Consider the following 19,671-nt stretch of genomic DNA (forward strand, 5'->3'; position numbering starts at 1 on the left):
AATGGTATTACCCACTCCAGATAAATCATATAATTTGTATATTGCACATTTTTAAAACAGCAGGTGAAGGTTTTACTTGTCTTTATAGTGACCAGTGAAGTGTCCAACTTTTTGAACAACCAATATCAGTGTGAAATAACAATTCTGTCATCTATTCTGGAGACTTTGCAATTTTTAATCTAGATTTCAGGTACCAGCATTTCTTTCTAGTTGCTCTTCTTTTATCTACACAACGTAAAAACATATATGTTTGGAGAGAAAGTGAATGTGACAGCTTCCAGGCCCTTTGTGGGAACAGTTTCTGAGTTTTTGTCAACGACCTGTCTACTTGTCTTTTGTCAGATTTAGTAGAAACACAATTCAGTTAAATTCCAAAATCAGTGATGGGTTGATTAAAGAAATGCAAGGAAGAATATGGCCTACATCAGTCATTTCTGTCCAGTAATAGAAATAATGGTAACACTTTATTTGAAGGGGTGTGCAAAAGACTGACGTAACACTTGTTATGAACATGAAGAAGTCTTTATGAATGTCTATGACTGTTGTCATGAAGTGCCATTCGGTAAATAATGCGTGATTTTGTAAATAATGACAATTTAATGCAAAGTTGGCACTTTTAATGGACTTTTAATGCAACTTTTAGAGCAACTTTGCATTAAAAGTGTCATTATTTACCAACTGACACTTCATGACAACTGTCATAGACATTAATAAAGACTCCTTCATGTTCATGACAGGTGTTATGTCATGTTTATGACAGTGTCATGTCAGTCTTATGCACACCCCTTCAAAATTGTTACCGAAATAACTTATATGTATGTGTATGAAAAGAAGGTTCAGAGCCTCATACAGCTGAAAGATATACCTTTACAGGTTACTTTTACCTTTTGACATTAAGGGCTCTACAGTTTATTGGGAGCGGTAAGTTATTTACTCAGTGACATCCCTACAAGTGTTAGAAACGCTATTGCTGATTAATATGGCTTCTCTGAAAGTGCATGGTTTGATATAAATGGGTGCGGTCATCTGAATTAAATGATAACCAACCCATCAAAACTACTGAACCCTCAGAGCGGCGGTAAAGAGACCATCTTATCACTTTCACTAGAGCAAGTTGTTTCATTGATAAACTTTTGATGTCTCATTCTTTCTGTTCTGTACATCGATGATGAGGAAAGCATGCTATTTGTTATTAGCATTTCTTTTTCCGTGTATCCACCGACATAATTTCCAAAATATTTTATAGTTAGAATTACCCAGACCCTTTTCTCATATAGTTGTACTTAGGTTGTTTAAATAATCAAAACATACACAATGTCAAGCTTCTTAAGCTAAAATATTGTTCTGTATAGTTGTACAACATACATGAATGGAATCTGTACTCTTCCATTAGATTTTGTTATTTTTCTTGTTTGGATGTTATTAAAAGAGCTGCAACACATAAAACAAAACAAAAAAATATTGCATAAAATATTGCATATATAATCACCCATGATTACAAAAAACATTTATTTTATTTTCTTCTTATCACCCTTTTCCAGAAAGGCAGCTGATGATCATATCGACATTGTTAAGGGTATAACCCAACATGGCACTCACTTTTGTCCAATCAGATGCCTCCTAAACATAGAGGAGTGGCACTGGGAAATTAATAAAAAGCTGTAAGACTATCATCCTCAAAAGGGTTGTGTCCCGAGGCATTTAATTATTTTCTGTGGCATAAAGACAAATTTAGCTCATCACCATGGTTGAGTGGACAGATGCTGAGCGCCAGGCCATCACAACTCTGTGGGGACAAATTGACGTGGGTGAGATTGGACAACAAGCTCTGATCAGGTGACCCTTCATAAAAATTTTCATTTATTTATCCATCTCCTTCTTCAGGTTTAACACGTTCTTGAAATCAGCTGGTAGCATGCCCAGGCCACTGAATTCAGTTTCATATGTTTTAATTCAGTATTAACCTTTAAAATTTGTCTCTCAAACCAGGCTTCTGGTTGTGTATCCCTGGACTCAGAGGCATTTTGGAGCCTTCGGAAACCTGTCCACCTATGCTGCCATTGTCGGAAATGCCAAAGTGGCTCAGCATGGAAAAACTGTGATGAGTGGACTGGAAACTGCAGTGAGGAACATGGACAACATCAAGAATGCCTATGCCAAGCTGAGCGTCATGCACTCTGAGAAGCTGCATGTGGATCCCGACAACTTCAGGGTACAGTTGTAAACTCACTCGTCATTGAGTTTTTTTATCAAAGCTCCTTTGGTGAAAAACAAGTTTTAATGTTTTTATCTAATCGGTAATAACATCCTTGCACTACTTTTTTTTCATTTCAGACTCTTGCTGAATGCATCTCAGTGGTTGTGGCCGCCAAATTTGGCCCCACTGTCTTCACACCTGGTTTCCAGGAGGCCTGGCAGAAGTTCCTGGCTGTGGTGGTCTCCGCCCTGGGAAGACAATACCACTAAGCAAAAATAAAGCACGCAACAGTCTTTAACATGGAACAGTTTTTGTAAAGTTTCTAAAAAGCACCATTTGCTGGTTGGAAGCTGTTGCAAACTCCAAATAAAATCTGAAAATCAAAGTTTATGATTCTGTTCAATATTGCTTGTTTAAAGTAGCTTTCAATTTTACTTAACTGCTTTGCAGTCTGTTTATTTCTTAAATATTTTTTTTCAGTTGAAGTACATATGCAGATTCAATAGAAAAGAATTATCTTTGGAAGTCTGCCCCAATTAATTGATTACACGTTTTATGAAAGAAAATGAAGGAATATGCCTGTGCCACTCAAGTTACTTGCTAAAACACATATCAGTCTGAGAAAGTGCAATGGGTTAAATATATCAATACAATTTCTTCACATGATCAAGGAAATATATTTTATTCAATGATAATTTAAGATTTTTAGTAAATTGGGCTATGAAAACTACGGAACATAGACTTGGTCGTTTGATGTAAAAGGGCGTGGCAAACTGAAATTAATGATAATCCTCCAAACATATTGCTGGTCAACATGAGTGCTAATTAACCACAAAACAAAGCATTACACACGTCACATAAAAAATATCAAAATGTCAAAGTACATTTTCAAAATAGTATATGGCTCTTGACCTATTTTGCAGATACAGTATAATTAATCGTTCCGTTTAAGTAATGATTTTCTAGATAGTCTGTCATCGACAATCTCTTCTTGTTGGAAAAGTTAGAAATAAACGATATCTGGGAAAAGCGCCATCTAGCGGAAACACTGATCCCGCCATTACATAGTTAATAGTTTTTGTATTGGGTATTATTTTAATTCGCCGAGTAACTGAGTTGGGAATTTTGTCTCTCAAATATTGTTTTTTGTTGTTGTTGTTGTTGTTGTTTTGTTTTGTTTTGTTTGTATTGTTTTTTAAAGAATTTCGTCAGCAGACATAAGAAGTATGCTGCACCCTTAGAAGCAGGTTGGAACTTAAAACCGAGTTAATGTTTCCAGCCGGGCATTTCTCAAGGCAACACACAACAATGTCAACAACATCTTTAGAAGATCCTTGCGCAATTTTATGTAGGCTTCTAAGTTAATTGTAAAGTTTTCCCGTTATCGTTACCTTTATTTCTTTATTGCACACATTAACGGTGATAGGAGCTGTAGCTAAATCAAGCTAGCGGACACTTTTAGAATGCTAACATGATGCTAAGCCCGTCGGCCGAGTCACCAGATGACAGAAACTCCCTATACAGTCAGTCACAAAACAACAGACATAAAAGCGGGGATAAAACCAGTCCTATAAGCGTCATCCTGGTTAGTTCTGGGAGTAGAGGGAACAAACTTCTATTTCGGTATCCTTTTCAAAGAGCAGCTGATTGTCCGTCTTCTCTTTCAGGTAGGTTTCTGCATTGACATGAACTCAAACAATGACTGTCATGTTTATCGATTTGCAGCCGTACACTACTGATAGTGAATATGTCTTGTAGTTGAACCCACGACACTTCTGCTGTAAAGCACCACTGTGCAGTCTAGCTTGTCAAATGTTTAATTAAATTCAGATTCCATTGAATTGAATCTGAAGCTGTCAGATTGATGTGAGTCAATCTGACAGCTTCACTCATAGGCCAATAATCTCAAATACAAAAGGAAACCTGAACCTTAATGTTGCGATTTTCCAGACCTGGAAGATGTTGAATTGTTGTGGTGTCTTAATAACTAACATAAGACTGGTGCAGAATGAAACATCCCCACAAAATATAATAAACTAAAACAATGCAAAGAATAGAACCTCAAAATTCCCCAAGATAAAATCATACAGACAATGAAAAAAGATGATTATGCAAGTTATTGAGTCATGAGGTGTGTGTAGGTTTTTCTATGACAGAGGAGCATCCTGATACAATCACACTGTTATTTTATTGAGCCATCTTGAGTTGTAAATGTTGCTAAAAATCTTTATTTACATTTTTTTGACACATTTATAGCAATAGTCTGGGATTTGGTAAACTATTTGTAAAGCTTATTTGACAGATTTTTAGACTGTTAATGCTACATTAGTTAAGTAATTGTTCTGCAATTATCTTTTAGCTTATAAAAAGGAAAAAAAAAATTTTTTTTTTGTTGTTGTTGTTTTTTACTTGTATACTTTAATCTGCCTTCAGCAAAACAGCGTAATCCATATGCACTGAACACCACTGGGGATGTTCTGGAAGATCCGGATGGTGATTCAAGGTAAATCGTTTTTTCTTCATTTTCTTCTTCAAAAAAAAATAAAATAAAAATACTAGTAAATGAACATTCTGTGCATGTTTTTCTGAAAATGTAATGTTGAAAATGTAATTTCATCACTTCATGAGTCTAAATGTTACATTTTCAGCTGTTGTTTGACTGTGCCTGCTAGTCACAGGACCCAACCCATGAATCTTTATAGTGTCTGTTTTATTCATTTTTATTGTGCTGTCACTTTACAGATGGTGATATCAGCTTGTCATTTTTGTTGGTTTGAACACCTTAATAAATATTGAACAGCTCAGTCTGTGGAGATATAGTTGTAAACTACAGGCATAACCGTCCACGTAACTTATTTTCTAGTAGATAACTAATATCTGTACCTGAGACTCTTTCAATAGATAGTAGATAATTAGATAAGAATCCCTTTAATGAACAGGAAGATGAATATCTTCATTTCTGTCCTTCAGTTTAAAACAATATATTTAATCGTAGTTGACATTTAAGTGTCAGTGTGTACAATTTCACAATTGCACAGGATTGGCTAGGTGCACTATTTGGTTTGCTGCTATATTTCAAGTGCAAGGCATTCAGACTCTGCATGCCGATAATGTATTTGGACATTGGGGGGGGGGGGGGTACTTCACTGCTATTGATGCCCTAAAACAATGGAGATTTTATGGATCACAGATGGGCACAACATGATGATGGAAAAGAGTGAAGATGAGTGAGAAACATATTGATGTGGAAAAAAAAAATCAACAGCAACTGCAATAGCATAAATTTGATTATCATTTGATATTGTAAATTCACCATATCAAGTGCAATGTCCACTACTAGCATACCTATTTCTCTGTATGTGAGATGTACTTAACTCAACATGCAGAGCAGCATGTTTACATCACTGTGTCACATGTTTTTTGGGGTTGTTTTAATGTCCATTTTCTGCATTTAGCCCAACTGTGTGTTGCATCTTTCCTTTTGTTTGCTTTTTTTTTTTTGTTCTTCTTTTTTGGGGGCCCAAATCCCATTTCAGGGAGCAATGTCCTCTAACTGACGAACAGTTGGTAGCAGGGTAAGACCGAAACATTCTGAACCACCTCTCCTTCCCCTAGATCACCTCCCCCCCTGTCCTTTTATTTCACCCCATCTTTCCTGTTTTTGTGCCCTGTATCAATCTCCAATCCCGATCTCTGTGCCGTTCCTTTTTAATGATGTACAGAAGATGAATCATGCTTGCACTAAAATCATCGGTCTAAATGTACGCTGATAATTCAGAGCATGTAGACTTAGCAAATAAGGATGAAATTCAAATCAGTTACAGCAGTTTGAATAATACCTTTCATTGCTTTTTAAAATGATGGTGCTGATAATATGGAAAAGGTCCATATTGTGTTTAATTTTTTTTTTCTGAAAGTTAACACCTTAATTTGTATCCCCTTTGACTGCAGCATGAGTTACATCAGTCAAACCAGCATGAGTTTGTCACATTTCTCATTCATGTATCATTCACTATTTTCTGCTGGTAAACCTCTTCTTTTCCTTACCTCACAGTAGCCAAATTAGATTTTATTATTATTATAATTATTGAATTATTTTAAGTCAAATCCATCCTATAAACAGGAATAAGAGGATTATAGCCAGATAATCTGAGCTTTTTTCACTCGTCTCAGCTGCTCCCAGTTTGCGAGGTTTTTCACTGAGTTTGTTTCTCCTTCCTCGAGGTTTTCTGATAGCATCCTGGCCACCATCCTGGCCACCAAGAACGATATGTGTGGAAAGAAGTTTGAACTCAAGATAGACAATGTTCGATTTGTGGGTCACCCGACTCTTCTGCAGCATTCTCCCCTCATCCAGGTAGGAAACAATAGAGTCAGTGAAGCAAAGAATCAAGGTTTTCACACTTTAATTGAGAAAACTGAATTAGGGTTTTCTTAATTAAACCAAACTATAATTGAGAAAATTAAAGTTTTCTTGGTTTTAGCCGTCTTCATTACCACTATTAGCATTTAATTTATGTGCTAATTTCAAGGTCTACGTTTCACAGAGCTTTTGTCTGAACATCTCCTTTCTGCCTTCAGCTGCATCTCTAATAAGCCATTCTTGTCTAAGTACGATTTTATCGTTTTCAGGAAATGTTTGTATTGATTTTTGTTTTTTGTTTTTTTTTGACAAAAATGATGAGCTGGCATTGGTAACATTTCAGGAGTTACATTTTACATTTTTAGTTCCAAGTCTGTTTATAGCTACTTACAGCTTAAAAATCTAAACACAACTCTCTGCCACTGCAGTTTAAAACAGCTTATTGGTTAAAAACAGTTTATTTTTCATTTAAAATGTTACCAGAAAATGCATGTTTCTGTGATACATTGACATTAAAGTGAAGAAGGTCAGCTTTCAATATGTCAATATTTGGACAAAATGCTGAATATAAATGGTCACGCAGGCCTACTAATGAAATCTTACTACATTAGGATAAATTCACAGCTTCTGCTCTCTCTAATGCATCCTTTGACCCCCCAGTGCTTGTAATTGCTGTAATTATTGTTGTCTTAAGTATACTCTTCCTAAATTAAATCCACTGTGATTTTCACTCGTTATTTAGTAGCTCCATGCTTTTTAGGGTAAATTTAGTGACCTCACATGGCGCAACATTTCCATAAGAAATACAAATAAACAAAACAAAACTGAAGAAAATCTAAGTCAGTTTTTTTTTTTCATATTTCTTTCTCATAGCTGCAAAATTGCTTCCTTTGCTTTCTCCAGTACTTGACCATAAGACATTTGTTAGTTGAAGCAGAGTTGAAAGTTCTCTCATACCACAGTGTGGTTTGTTTTCTAATGCCCAGAGATCAGAGATCATCTCCCCCTACTGTATTTTTCTAAACAGCCTGTGTTGTTGAGATCCTTACTGTTTTACTGGCAATGATGACGAGGCAAAAGAAAACTGGGCAGCACAAAGCTCTCCTATATGCAGAAAAGATCATGATTTCTCTGTGTTTGATACATTTGGAGCTCTCGATAGCGTTTTGTAGACTTTGGCATCTGGAAACAACTGGAGGAGCTTTCGATGCACTTTAATGTGATGAAATAATCCCTTGAATTGAACTAGGGTTTTAGTTCAATTTTTTTTTTAACATCTGATGCGGGCTTTTTTTCAATTGTGTTTTGTTAACAGAAAGAAAATGTTTTCACTATTTTTAAAAATCCGGCAATTTTTTTCACAAATGTTTCTGTTTTGTCTATACCCGTCTTTGTATATTTGCAATCTGGGTTTCTACGTATTCTTCTTCGTTTGAAAATAAATTAAAAAAAAAATTGATATCATAGCATCTTTTTCTATTTTATGTTATTTTTGTCTTTTTTGTGACAAGTTATTCAGTAAATGTAAACATAAATTTGGTTAAAGAAAATTTTATTTATTTGTAATAATGAAATATTTAAAAGTTGCTCTCGTTGCTTAGTTTAAAAATTTTAGTTAAATTTTAACAAAAAAATAGATGAATTTTTTTGGGGGAAAAGTTTAATTTTATGGACTTTCTAGTGACATGGCTTTTTGTCATTTCAGGTTTCCAAAACAGATCCCTCGCCTAAGAGAGAAATGCCTACGATGATCTTGTTTAACGTTGTTTTTGCCCTAAGGGTAAGGAAATCTTTAGTAAAATATTTCAATATGAAAAATATTGTGTTGAAAATTGAAAATAATAATATGGCTTTTCATGTTCTTATTTTTATCAAGTCTTTCTTCAAATATTTTAGCTGACTGTGGGTGGGACGTTTAAAGTTAGTTTTCTGTTAATCGCGGTATTCCTTGAACGGGAGGGGTTGTGTGTGTTTGATAACGCTCAGTTATCAGTGACAGCATGAGAACTCTGGGAGGAGAGGGCGGTTTGTTCTGCTTAATCATGCTGCTCAGCAAGGCCCAGCCCGGTTCCTGCCCATGCTGAGTCATGATTCTCTGCAAGTCCCGGGAAGGCTCAGAAGAGGCGAAAAGTCGCTCTGTCATGCTTTTCCATACTATCTGCTCTGCAGCTTACTTTACTGTGCTGTAAACACACTTAAAAAAGAAGCAGAAGTACTTTATCATTGTAGAAATGCTTTTTAAAAAATTTTTTAAATGTTTTATTTTTAAATTTTTTTAAATATTGCTTTTCTACTTTCAGTTGCCTTTCAGTCTGAAAATGTTTTCCAGTCACATAAGCAACACAAAAGAGAAATTGGATGTAATTAGTTAAAACTTCAAACATAAAAATGATATGTTCTGCTTGTCCGTTTGCATCTCCAGGCAAACGCCGATCCGTCAGTGATCAGCTGCATGCACAACCTGTCTCGGCGCATCGCCATAGCCCTTCAGCATGAGGAGCGCCGCTGCCAGTACCTGACCAGAGAAGCCAAGCTGATGCTTTCCTTGCAAGACGAGATCACCACCACGACGGAGAGTGAGATATTCTCTCACTATTCACACCTTCTCTAAAGCTTTGACTCAATCAAACGTTCCAATTTTGAATTATAATTATGTTCTTTTTTTTGTTTTTATTCCATGTCTCATTGTTATGTCTCATGTCTATGTTTCCTCTCTGCTGATGTTAGCAGACGGAACCCCGCAGTCTCCATTTAGACAAATTCTTCCAAAATGTAAGCTAGCCAGGGACTTAAAGGAGGCCTACGACAGGTGGGAAGCTAAATAAATTCATCTGCTTTGTTGCTTTTCTCAAAGTGTTGAGCAAATCCACTTTGTCATCAAGTTAATTACAATATTCATGATTTTTCAGCCTCTGTACAATAGGTGTGGTGCGACTACATATCAACAACTGGCTGGAGGTCAGCTTCTGCTTGCCTCATAAGATCCACAGGGTCGGTGGGAACTACATCCCCCCAGAGGCACTAGAGCGCAGCCTGAAGGCCATCAGGTAAATTTAATATTTTATACACCCTGTTCTGTATTAGAAACGATATTTAATGTTACTATCAGTGTGCACAAACAGACTTAATTTGTTATAAATTACACAGGAATTTTGCTCTGTGTCAAATAAAGTTGAAAATTCTTTTAGTGCTTTAATTACTACACATTTCAAAAATATTTTTTAAAGTTTTTATGAGAAGTTAGTCTTTTTCAGGTGTAGTTGATTTGTGCGCCCCACTTTTTTTAAAGCTCCATCAATTCATTGAAATAGATTCTGTGGGCCACACTGCCACCTATAGGCAGCTTTAAAAAAAAGGCTGTTGTTTTGAATAACCTCTCATTTTAATGCCTTTTAAAAGTAAAATAGGAATAAAATACAAAGTGAAGATTTTGTAGAGAGTTTTGAAAAGTAATTTGGTTTTTATGACCCTGTAGGCCCTATCATGCCCTGTTGTTGTTAGAAAGTGAGAAGGCGCTGTTGGATCAACTTCCTCTGGACTGCTCGCCTGCGATGGTGCGCCTGATAAAGATCTGCTCAGCAGTGAAAAACCTGCAGCAGCTCGCCCAGGACGCTGACCTGGCCTTACTACAGGTGCACAGCATCGCTCTAATATCATGCTTTTTCAATTTAGGGACTACAATTCTTTTGCCATTTCTCATAATGTGCATTCAGTTGCACACATAGAGTGTATATACAGTAATAGAATTTTAAAAAGCAAAAACAAGTCACAACTGAAACTTTAAAGAAATACTTTGGGTTTAAAGAAGCTTCTTCACGTGGTTAATGTGAGTTACCACTAAAATGCATTTCATAAAAAAAATGCACCCAGTGTGTGTTGTATATTTAGCTACTTACTGCCATCTAGTGGTGAATATGCAGAATGCAAAAATATTCATGCAAACATTTTTTTTCTCTTTTTATATCACTTTTTCAGTGTTCAGGGTTTCTAATCAGACCTTGTAGTTTATCATTATTTTTACTGTTTTTTTCCCACTCAGATCTTCCAAATTGCTGCCCACTTGGTTTACTGGGGCAAGGCGATCATCATCTTTCCTCTTTGTGAGAATAACGTCTACATGCTGTCTCCTCATGCCAACATCTCTCTGTAAGTGTGTGAAATCTTCTCTTAAGACTTGATCAAACATATCAGAGCCAGACAGGGACTGTATTAAGTAGCAATGTTTGTTCTTCCTCCCTGACCAGATACTCCGCTTTGGCTAAGCAATTCGCTCAGCAGTTTTCTGGCCACGATCTGCCCTCCATGTTGGCCAAGTTCTCTCTACCAGTCTCACTGGCCGAATTCAGAAACCCCCTGGAAGCCCCTGCACAGGAGGTAGGATAATCGCTTAAATTGTAAAATATTGTTCATTGTGTATGGAAATTGAAATATATGACATAGATGCAAACAAAGAATTGCTTAAAAAAAATCAGTAGTTTAAAATTGTCTATTAATATTTTGATTATTTACAGGGAAAATGGGCCAGGCATGATCTCTGAATTAAACTAAGCACCCCTCCCCTGAAGGCAGACTAATAAAACTAATAAATAGACATGACTTTAGTGACATGGGCTACTTGTTTGTTAGCTCATGATGTTTGTGTTATTTTTGACACTCTTCTGCTTGTTTTAGACTTGTTCCTTCCTGCCTCAACACACGTGATTGAAACTGATGAGTCATTTCGCGATTTTTAAACCTGTACTGTAACATTTTCCTCCACGAAACGCGCCCTCTGTTGGCCATTATGTAGATTGCAGGTTCAAAACTCAGTATCGATCGTTTGTTATGTGCAGATGATGGATAACTGATACAAAAAATATTTTACTGTTGGCATAATCAGTTTTCTACATAAAAATAAACACTTGAGAAATACATATCAATATATTTGCAGAAATATTCTTCTAATGGAAGCAGCTTTATAGTTTTGATGCACATTTGAAGGCAAATGGTAAGTCAAATCAAAGGTCTTTTGGATTTTACTGTAAGTTAAGACTCTGCATTGTAATCACTAGAATACTTACTCATATAATTTTCTGAAGCACATTATCTGCGATCCACTGCACCATTTATTCTAATTTCCTCAATAACTCAGTGTCTTGTTTTGCTCTGCTGCTTCTCTACAGGCCCAGCTCATCCAGATGGTGGTGTGGATGCTCCAGCGCCGCCTGCTCATCCAGCTGCACACTTATGTTTGCCTTTTAATACCACCCAATGAAGATGAGCCTACACCCAAGGATGAAGAGCTTCCACTGGCCGCACGGGTCGGAGGCCGCAGTCTCAGCACCCCGAGCGCTCTCAGTTTCGGTTCTCCAAGTAAGACCCGACCGTCAACATCACCGCTCCCTTCTCTGCTCTCACGGATAAATAAGAAGTCAAACAGATCACTGACCACTTCCTTCATATTTGCAGCCAGCAGTGACGACATGACCCTAACCAGTCCCAGTATGGAGAATTCCAGCGCTGAGCTGCTGCCCGGCGGAGACTCTCCTCTGAATAAAAGGATGACAGAAACACTCCTGGCAAGCCTGTCGGAGCATGAGAGGCAGGTTATTCTGAACATCCCGGCCGCGCAAAATCCAGAGGATCTGCGGATGTTTGCCAGGTAATTAGGCTTTTTCTTTTAAGTTTTTTTCTTTTTTTAATGTATAAGCATTTCATGTTTTTTAGCCACACTGCAAAAACACAAGTTCTTACTAAGTATGTTTGGTCTAGGTTCTAGAGCAAATATTTTAGTATACTTGAAATAAGAGAAAAGTAACTTACAAATATTTTTTCTGTAAGAAATATGAGCTTATCTTTGGTCAATAATTCCTTAATATGGATGTGAAAGTAGTAGTTCTACGGGCAGACTATTTCACTTCACTTAAGTGCCAGTACTGGTACTTTATTTAATGAAGGTTCAGAAATTATTTACTTTAAACAAGCTCTTGTATTTTGCTGAAAAATTACTTGTAAGTTAGTTTTATCTTGCACTAGAAACTAGACCATATATAGTCGGTTAGATTTTGTGTTTTTGCAGTGTGGACCATCTTTTACATTGTTTTGTTTGCATATTAGTGTAGTCACTGAAAATGCTTACTTTGCCTTAGTCCGTAATGTAAAGATTGTGTCTATTCAGATCTTGCACACCAGAGTTGTTGTCATTTAGTTGATAAAGATTCACGTTTGGGATAACTTCAATTGAGCATTTAAATTCTCATGATCAAAGTTTAATGCTTTGTATCTTTTCGCAAGAGTCTACAAACAGCAGCTGACTGAGAAAAAAGTTCCTGCTATTAAAATAATCTCATCGTGCGTCAAACTGCTTTTTAGGCTGCTGCACTATTTTCGGGGACATCACCACCTGGAAGAAATCATGTACAACGAGAACATGAGGCGATCGCAGCTCAAGACGCTGTTCGACAAGTTCCGCAGCGTCCTCATTGTGACGAACCACGAAGATCCTATTATTTCTATTTTTCAGTCTCCCATGGAGTAGACAGCGCGACTGCCCACCCACTGGTTCATCTGCAACGTGCTCAGGACCACGGAGGCTCTGCGGCTGACTGACATGACGGCATTAGTGTGTGAGGAGTTACAAAATATAGAGTATATTTTTTACCTTTGAGCCAAACCTTTGTTTACAGTATTAAATTATTTTATACATGCCAGACATGCCTTATGGGTTCACTGTGAAAAGTGGAAGCACTGGCGCGCTGGGAGACTGACACAATCGCCCGTGCCGGCTTCAGAAGTGCACACAGAGCACTGATCGTTCCAGGCCTCCAGCTACCTCTCTTTAGGCATCCCAAAGGTGGAGATGGAAAGACTGCAGAGCGAAAATAAAAGATGAAGAGTCTTAACAGCAAACAGCTCGTTTTTGCACAGGCTCAGGTTGGATGGGAAGGAGCTTTCAAAACATCTGTAAAAATCACTGAGAGGAACATTTCCCCTGAGTGAGTGCTTATTGGAAAACAGATGGTATTATATGAGACAGACTGATTTCCTTTTTTTTTTTTTTTTAATAAACTCAGTCAGGTCTAATCTTTTACCTTACTGTACAACTTTGCTTCAATAAACTGCATTTCAAAATAAACTTACAAACTGGGAAATAAAGTTTTATCATTTAAAAAATGAGATTGGAATGTTGTTAAATTGGTTTTGATTGTCCCAGAACTGCTAATACTTTAAAGATGAGGTTCAGAAAAGTATTTTAATAAGTATGGGGGAGGAGGGGAGTATTTCCAGACTTTATTCCCTTTACCATTGTCTTAAAGTTTTATTTTTTCTCCTTCTAATGTATTATGTAGCATACCTCCACAAGACAAAATGGACAAGACTTTATTATTTCCAAGTTTAAAAAAGGGAACACATAGAAAAGCAGCTTAAAACACTCAAGTCTTTTTTTTTCCTCAGGTTGATTTTGTTCTTTTTTTGCACATTTCATGGATCTACACTGTCCGTTTCATTTCCAGATAGAGACCGTCTCTCTGCCTCTTTGTTCGCCACACTAACACAGGGATGCCCCCGCAGATAAAAGCGCCACGGTTTCTTAGCCCACTCCCCGTGGGACTCGATACCGACGCGCGGAGCTGAAACTATATCCTGGGGTTTCGGGGGACTTGTGTTTTGATCGTCCTCGAGCCACACCTCGGTGTCAGAAGCCAAGTCTCTCCGGTCAAAACAGCGAGGTATATTTAGAGCCTGGCACAGCTTCGAGGGCCCGTTGCAGAGATCTTTGTCCTTCAGTTGCCAGGCTCCCTCTTTGCGTCGAGCCGCTCTCAGCTCCCTCATCGCAGGCTGGCCCTGCAGGGGCTCCAGAGAGCGCAGCAGCACGGCAGCACCCTCCCCTGAATAAACACAGCACACAATCTGCATCAGTCAGCAAGGCTCTGCTTTGTTTCCTTCCTTTGCTCTCTACTAACCAGTAACGAAGAGCAAAAACTGCTGACTTGCTCTAATGTTAGATAAATACAGAGTCGACCTAAACACAATGAAACGGAAAAAGGCTCTCTGAAACCTTTTTCACGTCATATTTGCATATGCAGACTTTGCAAAATGTGGATAGGGCACGTTGCGCCATTGGTGGGTAGTGACTGTACCTTCACTGGACACATTCATGCAGAGGTAGATCCCGTAGATTGGATACACGTAGATTGTGCCGGGCTTCATGAACATGGCCGTGTTCCTCTCGGTGCGTTTGCCCCCTGCTGAGTGAGAGGCTTTGTCCTCCCCTCCGAGATACGCCTCAGTTTCCACTATTCTCCCTCGAAGCTCGGAGCCATCTGCACGCCTGCGGACCAGCACCTGCACGGAAAAGTCTAATTTTATAATAGCAACTGAAATTTTATCTTTTAAAGCTAAAGAGTTAATAAAAAAACACTGAACTTATCTGGTCGCATGACAAGATATATTCTAGCAAATGTCATAGATAACACTAATGATAAAATGCAGGCATAAAAGAAGAAGTTGTTTAGGAGGCTGTGTAAAAGTAAGTTGAAATATGCATCTTAAAATATTTCAGGATTGCTTTACACAACTTCCATAAAGTGGGGCCCCTTTCCAAGTATTTATTTCCCCTTGATGCACAAAGCTGCATAATGTATGTCTTGCTCAACCCCTAATGTTTCAGCATGTTCACCTTCTGGGTGCCGCGCTTACATGCTTTCAGGTTCCACCTTACAATTAGGTTATAAATTGACACTAAGATAATTGAGTTTTGACATTTGGTCTATGATTCATGCTTATCATCTTTGTCTATTTGTAATTATCAGGCCCGTTATGTTTGGTGCCTGAACTAGATGTTCTGCACCGTAGCTTTAATGTAATAGAACATTCTGTTCTCCCTGTTTTATAGAGCAAATCTGCCCCCACAATGTAAGGCAACCCGACCCACTCTGCTGTTTAGCTGTCAGGACAATTGGGCCTAGTGATGTTGTAGGTGAGGGTATTGCCGATAATAGATTAGAGAAGACGTTTATTTTTATTAGACATTAATTAAATGTGGTTTTTACTTCCCATTTAGACGAAATACTGTGGCTTCTAAAAATTACTGAGCTACTTTAGAAAGACTGATGTAAAGACACCCCTTAAATATGTAAATTTAAAGACAGATTTCAAGGGTACCTTGCCGAGGAATGCTTTAGCCAAACTGATGCAGGGCTGATTGAAAAAGTCCTGCCCCAGTCTGCGCTGAGGCTCGTTGTTGTTGAAATAATGGCTTCGCTCCGGCTCGAGACTTTGAACAGATTCACACAGAGGTGGTTGGCTCTTCAGCTTGGCAGGAGAAGCTCCACAGTTCGGTTCAGTCTGGTTTCTACGCAACGGCAAGCCCGACTCTGTGTGTGTAGCAGTAGCCACTGCCAAGTCTTGGACCTTTCTTTTTCTTCCTGCCATCATCTTTGCTCATGTTACAGCGAGCTTTGAGTTTAAATGTCTCTACGACACGTTTGTTTGCACACTCAATGCCTTTACGTATTTCAAAACATTAATTTTACCACTGGTTGTTATAAAGGCTACATTTACTGTGACGTTCAGGAAGTAAATATGTGTCTCTTAAAGGGACCGCTCACGAATTTAGGTCAACATCTGATGGAAATTGCAGCTCTTTTTTGGAATCTGAATCATTTGGCTGGGTTTGGGTTAAAACACAGCCAATAGGTTAAAAACTATTGAGCTAGCTTTTTTTTTTAAATGGTTGGAAAAAATGTCAATAAGTACATACAGTTTTACTATTAATCAAAGCGTGTCTTTTCATACTTCACTGCATACTACAACATATGTATTAAAAAAGGCAAAGTTAAAGCACAAAAAGGCTAAGTACATGTCTGTGCAGTCCTCTTTTAAAGTTCTGTTCTTTGCTATGCTTTTCAACTGGTTGGTATGAGCCTATTTTGACATTGTTTACAAAACAAACCCATTTAGAGAAGAATTGACTCTTATGATAATTCCAGCACATCACACCAGTTTAATTACTACCTAAAATAGAATGTCTCCATTAGTTTGCATTTCTGGGAAAAAGAAAAAAAAAATTACATATATTTCGGAAAGCACTGCAATTTTTTCTTGCTGAGCAGTCTTTTTTCTATCTTCATTTAACTAATGATGAGATAGATGTCATGTTCTCCGCTGCCTGTGCCTAGGAAATGGATGGCGCCTATTCGGCCCCAAGCAGTGTGGATCCATGTGGCTCTCAGGAACACTAATTGTGTGTGACATGGCTGTGCCACAGAGTAGAGTTTCATGAGGAAAGTCCAACTTGAAAAATGGTGGCAGTAGAGAGCTCAAGAGAGTATAAATTGGCAAGAAATATTTTTAAAAGCTTCTTTTAGATAAATACTGAATTCCACACAGCAATTTAACTGGAGTTAAATAAGGAAACAAATCTCATTACCCTATATATTATAAACACATCCATAACTCTTTGATTAAGTATTTTTTTGAGCTGCACAAGATTGGTGAAGCATTTCACGGCACCAAAATGATTTATAGAAGTTCCAACTCTCATACCCTCTGTAGACTGCCAGTCTGAATTTGAGAAATAGTTTTATTAATACCACCTCCTTTGGACTCTACAGCAGAAGCTTTGCACCACAGAAACATTCCTCCAGCCTCCCTGTGGTTCTGATGTTCCTCTGCCTGCTGTGCTAAGTGTTGGCAGCATGCTGCCGCAGATCTTTCTGCACAGTATTCGTTCATATTCCCAAGTCTTTTCCTGATCGCTTGAGCTCAAAAATAGTTATACACATTCAGCTTTCACCTGTTTTCTAATATGTTGTAACAGCTCCAAATTATTTTTATAAATTTTTACCAAGCATATACCTTTGCATAATGTTATATGTGATAATGTGTATAGTAAGTTGAAAATTATGATACATTTGAGCTGCTCATAAAATTTTCAAAATTGACAAATGATGCTATTAAATGAATTACCAGACAAAGCACTTCAGATTAATGAAGCTTAATAACATGCACTGAGTTTTAAAGGATACATTCCAGAAAGAAAAACTTGGAAATATCCAAGTCTTTTCACATGGATTGTTGACTTTGTTCAGGCTGGTAGACGAGGGAAGGCCGTCGTCTGGGAAGCTGCCATCGATAATCTTAGCAGAAACATTTTGGCAACGCTTTAGGCATTCTGGTTAGCTTTCATCTCCTGCAGGCTCCTCATTGGCTGTGATGCCGAGGAGAAGCTCCAGAAACTCGTCTGCTTGTGCAGATGGAAGAGCAGAAAGCTGCCCGACTAAAATTATCTCACTAAAACACGAGTCAGAGACACGAATCACAAATAAGGTCATATCTAGAATTTTATTTTATTTTTTACATTCTTCACTTTTTCTTTCATTTGAAAGAAATTAAATATTTGATTTGCTTCAACTAAGATTATTAATAAATTTATATTAACTGTATCTTATACTATGTAGATTATATATTAACATAAAGTATCTATCTATCTATCTTAAAGAATGTTACTTGTAAAGTCCGACATTTTGATATTGTTGAAGGTCTATTTTAAAAAGTATATATTTTAAAGCAATAATGTTTTTGTAGTTTGCGTAAGCTAACAAATAAAACAATAACAAATATTTTCTGTACACCTGTTACGTATTAGATGTTTTCATGTGTTGTCTTCAAGTGGCTGGCTGTATTGAATTCTTTGGTAACTAAGAGCATGTTAGAGCCCAGGAGCCCAATTATATGTGATGAGATTAATAATTGATGATAATTAATGATTCAAGACTCCCCTTCCTTGTTTGCTGCAGCCATTTGGTGTGTGCTGCACAACTGGTTGGAGTCTCTCTGGGAGATGGAAATATGACTTGATCCATTTCACACACCTACTCAACAAAGACATGTCTATAAGGAAACAGGCTTGTCTTTGTCCACATCTTGAATGTTGTGCCCACAACCTTTAACTCCGCCACATAATTTGGACCGTATGTAGACTGTTAATCTGGAGTGCATACATAAATTGCATACAATTACAGACGTATTTATTTAGCTTGACAGTCTGGAAGCTGTTTCTGTTCATTTCTGTTTGTTTTAAACTTACACAGTGCATTAATGAAGATGTCATGTGGAATACTTTTCAAAGTGAAAGGCCTTGAAAGGCTGCTTTAGTAGATCATTTAATAAAAGAAAAATACCTTTGAGCAGTTTGCTTTATTGATTTAACCTACTCCAGTCCAGTAACCCGTCAACCATCGCTGATAACAGTTTCCTGTCTCAAGTCACACCTGTGGTCGCTGAGCCAGGTTGAGGTTTCTCTGCTCTTATCAATGAAACAAGGGAGATAAAATCTACACAACCATGAACTTTATTTAACCTCCTTATTCTTTTACTATCAGCATCAATTTGTCGCGTTTTCCAAAATTTATAATGTTTTGTCCTTCATGACACATGGATGTTATGATCTGTGCTAACAACTTAGAGTTGTGTCTCTTTTTGGTGTTTCACGCTGATCAAAGGGGTCATCATTAACCTCTTTATACCATGTCAGTCTTACATGAGCAACAAAAAAAAAATCTCTGTTCTTATTCCAGAAAAGCTTGTGTTTCTTGTGTTGTCTGTCAGCAAAAGGAAGCAGTTTATGGACCGTCTGACATGGCTCTTTTGGTTAAACATTATCCTTTCACTCAGCTCTTTTATCTGCGACTGACTGATGGGCCTTCAGGGGGACGTGGGAGCTCTGACAGGTCCTTCACAGCTTCCGTAATGCTGCCTTTGACCCAGCTTTAACCCTCTGCAGTCTCATGGGAAACTTCACCATTAAATACTCGCTTCATGGTTTATCAATCAGGGACTCCCTGTCGGCCACTAAGTATTCCTTACACAGATAAGTACATGCAGCACAGTTAAAAAATCTGACACATTAATTTAATTTACATTATTTTTGCTTAGCATAATTTGAATAGCGAGTAAACTCAAATTTCAAACACTTAGCAGTAAAAAAAAAAAAAGCTTCTTGCACCAGATTGTTCTTCTGGGAAGAGAGCTGTGGAGGAAAAGTTACAAAATCTGAACCACACAGTTAATTCCTGTAAAAGGAATGTACCACGAGAAAGAATGATAATGTCCTACATAATAGAATTAC

At 37.6% G+C, this 19,671-nt stretch overlaps 3 protein-coding genes across 6 annotated transcripts; 2 read left to right on the forward strand and 1 right to left on the reverse strand.

Moving 5' to 3' along the window:
• Positions 1–1,662: 1,662 nt before the first annotated feature.
• On the forward strand, positions 1,663–2,582 carry LOC106907632 (hemoglobin subunit beta-A-like). Its single transcript, XM_014973438.2, has 3 exons — positions 1,663–1,836; positions 1,990–2,212; positions 2,335–2,582. Exons 1-3 carry the CDS (start codon positions 1,745–1,747, stop codon positions 2,464–2,466), a joined length of 447 nt encoding a protein of 148 aa, XP_014828924.1. The 5' UTR covers positions 1,663–1,744; the 3' UTR covers positions 2,467–2,582.
• Positions 2,583–3,346: 764 nt separating this feature from the next.
• On the forward strand, positions 3,347–13,715 carry nprl3 (NPR3-like, GATOR1 complex subunit). Of its 4 annotated transcripts, XR_015763895.1 has the most exons (15): positions 3,347–3,864; positions 4,631–4,700; positions 5,734–5,772; positions 6,422–6,554; positions 8,266–8,340; positions 8,983–9,136; positions 9,288–9,369; positions 9,470–9,607; positions 10,036–10,192; positions 10,600–10,706; positions 10,805–10,934; positions 11,723–11,912; positions 12,009–12,201; positions 12,912–13,165; positions 13,251–13,715. XR_015763895.1 is itself a non-coding variant. In XM_014973433.2 (14 exons), exons 1-14 carry the CDS (start codon positions 3,669–3,671, stop codon positions 13,075–13,077), a joined length of 1,830 nt encoding a protein of 609 aa, XP_014828919.2. In that variant the 5' UTR covers positions 3,347–3,668; the 3' UTR covers positions 13,078–13,715. The 4 variants fall into 4 exon arrangements, 3 of the variants coding, with proteins under 3 accessions (XP_014828919.2, XP_014828920.2, XP_014828921.2); XM_014973433.2 differs by having other exon boundaries at positions 12,912–13,715; XM_014973434.2 differs by having other exon boundaries at positions 3,348–3,864; positions 9,291–9,369; positions 12,912–13,715.
• Positions 13,716–13,905: 190 nt separating this feature from the next.
• On the reverse strand, positions 13,906–16,124 carry mpg (N-methylpurine DNA glycosylase). The gene is made up of 3 exons (XM_014973436.2): positions 15,705–16,124; positions 14,681–14,885; positions 13,906–14,428 (listed from the first exon to the last, which is right to left on the reverse strand). Exons 1-3 carry the CDS (start codon positions 15,975–15,977, stop codon positions 14,022–14,024), a joined length of 885 nt encoding a protein of 294 aa, XP_014828922.2. The 5' UTR covers positions 15,978–16,124; the 3' UTR covers positions 13,906–14,021.
• Between the last annotated feature and the right edge of the window lie 3,547 nt (positions 16,125–19,671).

Source organism: Poecilia mexicana, unplaced genomic scaffold, assembly GCF_051168715.1.
Source record: "Poecilia mexicana isolate PSO_F unplaced genomic scaffold, ASM5116871v1 scaffold_8, whole genome shotgun sequence".
In the NCBI taxonomy this organism is placed as follows: domain Eukaryota; kingdom Metazoa; phylum Chordata; class Actinopteri; order Cyprinodontiformes; family Poeciliidae; genus Poecilia; species Poecilia mexicana.

Bases quoted from the DNA above. Each gene is read 5' to 3' on its own strand.
- LOC106907632 (XM_014973438.2), top strand. From the start codon at position 1,745: ATGGTTGAGTGGACAGATGCTGAGCGCCAGGCCATCACAACTCTGTGG. The intron at 1,837-1,989 runs GTGACCCTTCAT...CTCTCAAACCAG, and splicing joins GGACAACAAGCTCTGATCAG to GCTTCTGGTTGTGTATCCCT. The intron at 2,213-2,334 runs GTACAGTTGTAA...TTTTCATTTCAG, and splicing joins TGGATCCCGACAACTTCAGG to ACTCTTGCTGAATGCATCTC.
- nprl3 (XM_014973433.2), top strand. From the start codon at position 3,669: ATGATGCTAAGCCCGTCGGCCGAGTCACCAGATGACAGAAACTCCCTA. The intron at 8,341-8,982 runs GTAAGGAAATCT...TTGCATCTCCAG, and splicing joins ACGTTGTTTTTGCCCTAAGG to GCAAACGCCGATCCGTCAGT. The intron at 11,913-12,008 runs GTAAGACCCGAC...TCATATTTGCAG, and splicing joins TCTCAGTTTCGGTTCTCCAA to CCAGCAGTGACGACATGACC.
- mpg (XM_014973436.2), bottom strand. From the start codon at position 15,977: ATGATGGCAGGAAGAAAAAGAAAGGTCCAAGACTTGGCAGTGGCTACT. The intron at 14,886-15,704 runs GTACCCTTGAAA...TTTTCCGTGCAG, and splicing joins CTAAAGCATTCCTCGGCAAG to GTGCTGGTCCGCAGGCGTGC. The intron at 14,429-14,680 runs GTACAGTCACTA...GTGTTTATTCAG, and splicing joins CATGAATGTGTCCAGTGAAG to GGGAGGGTGCTGCCGTGCTG.